Below are 9,204 nucleotides of genomic sequence, written 5' to 3' on the forward strand. Positions count from 1 at the left end.
TTAGTCTTTGCAACTTTACAGATCTTCTTTATGCACCAAGAGCTTGTAACACTCCAAAGAGAAAGGAAAAATTGAAATCGCATCATATGACCCCTTTAAAATAACTGTTTTCTATCTTAATATATTTTAAAATGTAATTTATTCCTATGACAAAGCTGAATTTTCAGCATCATCATGCCAGTCTTCAGTGTCACATGATCATTCAGAAATCATTCTAATTTGCAGATTTGATGATCAAATAACATTTCTTATTATTATCAATGTTGAAAACATTGCTGCTTAATATATTTTGTGGAAAGTGTGGAAACCAGCAGCTATTTGAAATAATTTGTAATGTCTTTATTGTCACTTTTAATAAATTTAATGCACCCTTGCTGAATAAAAAGCATTAATTTTGTTCCAAAAAAAATATGATGGCCACTTTTGTTTTTGGAGGAACTATTCCTTTAAGTCTTGGTTTTGTTGCATTCTTCAAGCAAAACTTTTGCTAGATTGAGTACTTTGTACTCAATAGGTTAAGATTGATGTGCACCTTTCTTACCTTTAAATATTATTTTGTGCACACTAATGGTATGGAGTCAATATAATGCCACATATATATGCAAAATAATAAAGTTTTGCAAAAGAAAATAAAGTTCTGCAAACGAAAATAAAAGTATTGAGAAAAAAATAAATGTGTTTTTTGCCAACAAAAATAAAGAATTGCAAAATATAAATGAAACAGCACAAAAGCAATGATTTTGCAATACATATTTTCCATGGCCATATCTACTAATTTATTTGCAACGCTGCTTTTATTTTGCGTTTCAGTCAAGTTTGAACTTGCGATACCGTTTTTCCCTTTGCGCTTCACGTTTCTGCGCATCTCGCTTTCTGGCACTGTTTTGACATGGGGGTGGAGTCAAGGACAGAAACGTGAAGCGCAAAGGGAAAAACGGTATCGTAAGCTCAAACTTGACTGAAACGCAAAATAAAAGCAGTGTTGCAAATAAATATGGAGTCATCTGGATTTTAACCAGCAAATTTCTTGAGGTTTGAAGCTGGAAAAGGTTTGTCACCTCTCCAAGTGTGGAATCTGAGAGGAGTAGGATTTCCCTTTGGCTTTTCCTGGAACTCGAGGCAGGCTTTTTCACAGACCTAATGCCCCTCTGGTGGTCAGGCAGACTGGAAAGTGTGGTTATGAGAACATCAGTCATGCTGGTCCTCACCAGGAGAACAAGAGCAAGAGGGAGGGAATGTGAAATGGAGAGGCTTGTTTGGTTGGAAAATGCCTGGTCTAAGCATGTTTTTTGTTGCCAGATAACATCTAAATGAAAGACCATTCAGCTCATTTCAGTAATGAACTCGGCAGTTTTGTGCTAAACTAAAGGAGCTGCAACCAACTCCACCTCTGTTTTTTTATATCAGAAAATATATTCATATTTTTTAATTTGGCTTTTACATAGTAGAAATATCATGTATAACATTGACAGTAACCATATGTTTGCTGTTTTCAGTTTTTTTCTCTTGTTGAATCTAATCTTAGTCATTGATGGATTGTAAATTTGCTTCAACAATCTCTTCTGTACACTAATAGAATGTAGATTAATTGTCTGACGCAATTCTCAGATCTGTATGTTCTGATATCAGGAAAGAAGGAAGTACACCGCAGTACACTTTAGAACACCATGGACATTTTCTACTGAGCAGTAACAGTTTTATGGAGTAAATGAGAAGCGTCCTTCATGATGGCTGAGAGTTTGGGCAGCGTCCACCCCTCAGACAGCACCTCTCTTAGCACCAAGTCTGAGCCAGGTGTCTTGATTAAGCTGCAGAGTGTTTTGGCAGCTCTAGTCTTGATGCTGCTTCCAGCACACAAACGCATAGAAGATTGCTGCTGCCACTACTGATTGATAAAGTGTGTTGTAGAGTCCTGTGCACAAAGAGTTTGTGTTTGTAGCCCAGTATGTGGAATTCTACTAGTATGCAGCAGCAGAGGATGCTGTATGCTGTTGAGGTTACTGGACAAGGAAATAGTCCCAGTTTGGACTTTATCATCCAAACTATTATCAAATGCTAATGAACACAATTGTATGCTGTTGCCGTTAAGAGTTTTATAGCAAGCACATGGTAGATTTATTTCCCAAGCAATTGTGATTTATAGCTGATTTATAACAGCTGTGGGTTTGTATCATATCAATGACGAATAATTTTAATGTTGTGGAAAATCCATTGATTTCTGCTCCAAGCAGGTAAATAACTTGTAGCTATTAGTGCGAGTGACAGTATTGGAACACTGGAACTATATTTCCAGTGTTCCAATAGTGAACTTTCCTTCATAAAGTGGGACATGAATCATGATCGCTTTTTCCAGAGTCTTTATAATGTGAGACGTTCAAGGGGTGAAGGTTTTGTTACCCTGCTGGTATGGTGCTGTAACTACACCCTGAGAAAAATATTTTTATTTTACTAAATTAAAATGAGCCAATGCAACACAGTTTAATTAAAATGTATTGTTTTCACTGTGTAATGTAAGTTTTCCTAATCCATTTGTTAACATTTTTGGTTGCATCTAACAGGGAAGTTGATTTCTAGTTCCTAGCATGCTTTGTGCGTGACTGGATTGGGAGAGTAAATGTTGATATTTATTTTATGTGTTTTTGGGAAAGACAAGAAAAGAGGAAGCCTTGTTTGTGTTTTATGTGAGGATTTAAAAGAGTCTCTGTTATGTTCGAGTTTTTGTTGATACGATTGTGCTGAAGTGTGGAGCTTGTGCCTAGGTTGAGGATGGGTGTGTGAAAACAATGCTCTATTTTACTTTATCGAGCCATTACTGCACTCAATACATAACATATAGTTAAAGATGCTACATTTTAATGTATACTTAAGTATTGCTAGATAGTAGTTAAAGGGTTAGTTCACCCAAAAATGAAAATTAGTCCATAAATGACTCACCCTCAAGTCATCCTAGGTGTATATGACTTTCTTCTTTCAGACGAATCCAGTTGGAGTTATATTAAAAATTGTCTTTGATCTTTCAAGCTTTCATCTTTCAAGCTGTTTAATGACACTCGGCGGGTGTTGCAGTGCATCAGTCCAAAAGAAGTGAAATAAAAAGCACCCATCCATAAAAAAAAAAGTGTCTCACACGGCTCCGGGGGGTGAACAAAGGCCTCCTGTATCGAATCGATGCGTTTTTGTAAGAAAAATATCCATATTCAAAACGTAATAATCACTTTAATGTAGCTTGCGCCAACAGTTGTACTAGGAAGCAGCTCCGGGCGGATGACGTATGAGGTCAGCGTTGCGCCGGTGAGTCTCGTGAAAACCAACGTCTCCTCTTGGCTTATATCGAAATCCTCCGACATTCTTCTTTACAAATCCTCGTTTTGTACTTCTAATTAGTGACCATTGTTTTGTTTTGATCTCTCCGCTGCGCTTCCGCGTTCGTCACTTCTGAGCGGCGCATGCGCAACGCCGACCTCATACGTCATCCTCCCGGAGCTGCTTCCGTTTACAACAGTGAGCGCAACCTAGATTAAATTGATTATTACGTTTTAAATATGGTTATTTTTCTTACAAAAACACATCAATTCGCTACAGGAGGACTTTGTTCACCCCCCGGAGCCGTGTGAGACACTTTTTATTAAGGATGGGCGCTTTTTATTTCTTTTGGACAGATGCACTGCAACACCCGCTGAGTGTCATTAAACAGCTTGAAAGATCAAAGACAATTTTGAATATAACTCCGACTGGATTCGTCTGAAAGAAGAAAGTCATAAACACCTAGGATGACTTGAGGGTGAGTAATTTATGGGCTAATTTTCATTTTTGGGTGAACCAACCCTTTAACCTGTAAGAGATTTGTTTGATGTTATTAGGAGTTATTCAATTCACAAGGTATAAGTGTTAAGTGGCAATTTTATGTTAAGAAAACATTGTTTGATTGGAGGCCATTCAAATGTTGCCTTGTATTTTGCAGATTTTTTTAAAGGAAATATATTTTATGTTGCTTGCCAGTTTTAATGTGTAATCATATTTACTATTGTTTGGCAAATTTTTGAAATCCATTCATTTCAATAGGAATCTATGCAATCAGGAATTTCGTGTGAGGGTGAAAGATTTTGCCAAAAAGACGCTTCAAAATGGGCTCAAGTTGGTCACACAAATTCACCACACTGACAAACAGAAAGCTGCTCACCTTAAGCATTCCGGTCTGTCAAACGCTCCATCAGAGCTTTCTCTAGTGCATAAGAACTAGAAACATTATGTTAAGAAAACATTAGGCAAGTGAGAAAGTCTACATGCCTCAAATCATGAATTTAGAATTGAATCTGAGATTCAATAAATGCATACAAAATTAAATAAAATTTTTGAGTTCCCTTTCAAATCAACACAATATCACAGCTTTTTTCAGTAGGTCTGAGGGAGTGAGGATTTATCACTAGCGGTGTTAGTGGGAGGAGAATCTGTCTGAAGTGCAGAGTGAAAGGAGACGGGACGAGGGAAAAGGGAAAAGGGACGGAGCGCAGGAGGGAAAGTCAGACAGGCTGAAATCAGGGACAGAGCTGGAGCTAAAAAGACAGACACATTCACTGCAGCTTCACCCTGTGAACTCACAGAGCGTGCAGCTGAATGGACATGTTTATTTACACTGGGTGTCTACAGGAGCGCTGAGGACTAATAATACTTACTAATGGAGCCAACTTTAACTCTTCACTCTACTGTAAGTTCCCTCCTGAAGTTACTGCTTCTGTTTTGGATACAACTCATGAGGCTTGTTCTTAATATAGTTAGAATAGGTATTTTTTTAGAAATTCATTGTCCAAAGTGTTTCTTCTGTGCATTTACAAGAGCATGTGTAGCCTTTCTTTGGAATCTGTTGGTCTGTTTGGAGTAACTCCCTGAAATATTTTGGTGAAATCTTTATACTTGCTAAACTTTAAGTAAACCATACTTGAAACTGATGACATCAGTGCAGGATTTCTCAGCTGGACTCAAACTTTCCTCTGTTCCTTTGGTTTGGTCTTCTACAATGAAACTGCTTTGTTAAATTTAGCCTTAAGCGATCTGTCAACACTTCTGAAGTGTATGCACTTTCACACACCTTGCTGTCATTGCAAAACATACAGATAACATTACCTTATTTGTTGTTCTTTCTTTGCTTTTTATGTATGTTTAGATGGTGACAGTTATCTGTGAGGTCACCATTATGACTTAACTTTCAAATATCTACCCCCAGATGAGGCAAAACATGTCCAATACTTTGAAGCAAGCCTGTACTAGGTATTCATTCTTCTTGGATGATTTTCCTTGCCAGTATTTGTCCTTATTCCATGTGGTTTGACAGTTGCATTTCAGCCACCTGTTCTGCTAAAGGGCGATGTTTTCTTTCTCTAGATGCGTGGCCTCCCAATGCTCCCAGGTCTGGTAACCCAAAACCACAGGCTATGTGATTATTTCTCTTCCCAACAGAAATGTTTCCTTTGACCTGAATTCACTTTAAAGGACTGTTCACACCGAGGACGATAACTACAACTATAAAGTTTTAATAATTGTTCTAATTCTATGAGAATAGGGAAGTCTACACCACAGATATAAAAATAATGTCAAAGAGAACCAAGATGATGAACGATAAAAACATTGACAGTCAATTGACCCTTTGCAAAGACCTTAGTTACTGTTGCTTTAAAAGAGCTTTAAAACAGCGTGTGCTTATTTTGAACAGAACGTTATCGTCCATTGGTGTGTTTAATAATTTAAGTTGTCCTACAGCCCCGTTGGAGGTTTGCTGAGGTGCCCTAGTGGGCCCCGGACCCTGGTTGAGACCCACTGGTCAGGTAGACTGTGAAATGAATAATAAGCGTGTTTAGGCACATCCATGGAAACAATTATTATTTTCACTGCAAAATTAACTCCAATGCCGATGCCCTGCTCACCCTCACCTCCATCTGCATTCACTATGTCCACCTGCTGCTCCACAGCCCTCTCCTTCAACCAAGAGCTGGTGCATCTGACAATAGATTGGTGGAACTATGTTTTTTTGCTTTGCCCCGAAATGCAACACAAGTCTTCAGATGGAAGAAGCTCGTTTTATCGCTTTCCTACTGATACAGAGACTCGTGTCCATGTAAACACCACATTTACTGGCTTAGTAACGGTTAAAGTGAAACTGGGTTCGTACCATAAGGTAAACTCATATGATTATTCCATGTAAGCACCACATTTACCGGCTTAGTCGCAGTGACAGTGAAACTTTAACGATGCATAGTGCTTAAAGCCACGTTAAAATGAAATGTGTACAGCCACATGAAACTGTGAGGCAGCATATGAGGATTTTCTAGAAGCAAGGGTAAAATAAAATTTTGTGTACCCACCCTAACAAAGCTGGACAATAGAGTGGTGGAACTATGTTTTTTTGCTTTGCCCCGAAATGCAACACAAGTCTTCGGATAGAAGATGCTCGTTTTATCGGTTTGCCGCTGATGCAGAGACTCTGGGTTTGTACCATAAGGTAAACTCATATGATTATTCCATGTAAGCACGACATTTACCGGCTTAGTCGCAGTGACAGTGAAACTTTAACGATGCATAGTGCTTAGAGCCATGTTAAATGAAATGTGTACAGCCACATGAAACTGTGAGGTAGCATATGAGGATTTTCTAGAAGCAAGGGTAAAATAAAATTTTGTGTACCCACCCTAACAAAGCTGAAATGTGGTACTTTATTCACTAAAATAAGTTTAATCTTACCATATCCAAACAACGCGCTCACTCTGCTGTTATTTAATAGACCAGTTTATATGAAAAGGTTCATGTAGTGTGGGTTAAAATTTTTCACAAGTTTTAAAAAGTTGTGGGAAGCGTGGTGGTGGTGGTGGTGATGCTGAAGGCGAGCGACTGTGGTGCTGTAGTTCATTTGTAGCCTAAGTTTAGCTTTTAAGCTCTGGCGCTTTTATTTAGGCTTCAAAATTCATCAAAGTTCTATTATTTTGTGAAGATTATCTTGATGGACAAAACGTGTACGTTTCATGAACTATGGTTGAACACAGAGCTTATTTTTTGCGATAATCCAAAAGCCTATGAAAAAGTCCTATAGGCTTTTTGTCGAGGGAACCAGTGCGATGCTTGACGTCATATTTCCCCCACTGTCTAAACCGGGCACGTCTGTTGTTGCGTTGAGTCCGGTGTAGACAAGGTGTAACACAATAAATAATCGCATGAAAGCTTTCAAGAAGTCCCTTACCAAAAAGAAGTATACTTCAAGTTTATATTATTAAGTATACTTAAATAAATATCAAGTATATTTTTAAGTATACTTTATGTAGTATGTATACAAATATCAGTGTACTAGTAGTATACTTTCTCCATCCTCCTGTTGTTAATGTTGTTCTTTTTTGTTTCTGTTGTTAAACGCCGCGCACAAATGACGACGCTGTCGACTGGCTTACGTCACTTCCTAGTACACACTGTCGGTGCGAATGCAACCCTTTAAATGGTACTGGGAAATAGTTCCCGCAAAATCGTCCCAGTACTTTAGTACTGTACATTTAGTTCTGGAACTAAAGCGGTGTGAAAGGCCCTATTGGGACTAAATTGGCCCACTTTCTAGTATATAAAAGTATACTTTTAAGTATACATTAAGTATAACAGTAGTAAACTTTGAGTACACAACTAGTTTACATATATGTTTTTAGTTTGTACTGCAACTATACTAAAAGTGAACTTATAGGTATACTGAGAGTTTACTAATTAAATACTTGTAGCATTTTAAGTAAACTATGAAGTATAGTCACAGTAAACTACTAGTTTAGTAGTTTTATACTGCAAGTATACTCGTAAGTTTTCTTTAAGTGAACTTTACATCATACTTTAAGCATACTACTATGTCCCTATTTAGATATTAATTTGTATATATTTTGTTATATGGACATCTGAACATACACAACATCAAAAGAAAGAAAGGTATCTGCTTGTAAACAAAAACATTTTATTCTAGCTTCATGCATTCTTTTTTATAAACACTCGAATGTGGGTAAGTTTCATAAATAAAAAAAAAAATCAGAAATAAATACACAATATTTTGAACAAAAAGCTGAAAACAAGACTATGAATTGGATTCAGAATGATAATCAAAACGTAGATGGAGTCGATCAACACCCCAAAGCTTGACAGTCATTACCTCTTCATGGGTGACATTTTATTCCATAACATTACACAGTTTTGATGCTGTTTTATGTCTGATGGTCGTGTTAGATTACATGTGGAAGCATCTGTTGTTTCGGTTTCCTCTTCGCTTTTGTTTTGGAAATTCTGTATAGAAGATGTTTAATAGCGCCCCCTACCATATAATAATGAAAACATGGATTCCCGGAGCACAAGTAGGCTATAGTTCAAATTTATTTAGACTTTTTCTAAGAATAAGCCAAGTATACTTAAATGTCATTTCTGAGAAGTACATAAAGCACATTTATGAGAAGTACATAAAAAGTAGACTGAAAGTATACTTTCCTATTTTTTAGTTTAAAAGAAGTATGCTAATAGCACACTTGAATAAACTTCTTTTTCATAAGGGGTGTCTGGCTCAAATGGACATATACCATTGTTGCTCATTAGTGATGGTAGAAACTAGGGATACACCGATACCACTTTTTCCAGTACTCGCCCGATACCGATACTTTTATTTTTGGTACTGATACCGAGTACCGATACCAATATTTTTATTGCATTTGTAAATTTTTTAAATATTGGGTACAGAAACCAAAAGAGTATGTATAATGTTAGTTGGTTAACTTCATTTATCAAATAGATACAGTCAAACCAAAATTTATTCAGACACCTTCAACATTTCTCACATTATCACAGTTTATTCGCTATAGTTTAGAAAATGGTAATAAAATATGACAAGAACTCAGAGTTAAACTGTGTCAGAACAAATTAATCTTGATAATGTTAGAGAACTTTGATAGAAAGATATGTAATAGATTACAATCAACCAAAAATTATTCAGACAGCTGTTAGTATGACAGTATTTACACAACTATGAATACTAAGTCGGGCAACCCTTAGCCTTAATGACAGCCTGTAGTCTCCTGGGCATGCTGTCAGCTTCATGCAAACCTGAACTTCAATTTTTTTCCCATACTCGGTCTGAATAATTTTTAATAATCAGTTTTACTGGTAGTCCACTATATGAAGAATTTTTGGGTATGATTTGTCACAGTT

General features: G+C 37.0%; 1 protein-coding gene across 1 annotated transcript in view; it reads left to right on the top strand.

Annotated features, from left to right (window-relative positions):
• The first annotated feature begins 4,542 nt into the window (after nucleotides 1-4,542).
• LOC107679231 (regulator of G-protein signaling 12-like) overlaps nucleotides 4,543-9,204 on the top strand; it is a 31,955-nt gene continuing 27,293 nt past the window's right edge. Inside the window, exon 1 of the mRNA XM_016474743.1 lies at nucleotides 4,543-4,705. Within this exon, the coding sequence (XP_016330229.1) occupies nucleotides 4,676-4,705 (30 nt within the window). The 5' untranslated portion in view covers nucleotides 4,543-4,675. The remainder of the gene's footprint in view (nucleotides 4,706-9,204) is intronic.

Source organism: Sinocyclocheilus anshuiensis, unplaced genomic scaffold (genome assembly GCF_001515605.1).
Source record: "Sinocyclocheilus anshuiensis isolate Anshui unplaced genomic scaffold, SAMN03320099.WGS_v1.1 scaffold1644, whole genome shotgun sequence".
In the NCBI taxonomy this organism is placed as follows: Eukaryota; Metazoa; Chordata; class Actinopteri; order Cypriniformes; family Cyprinidae; genus Sinocyclocheilus; species Sinocyclocheilus anshuiensis.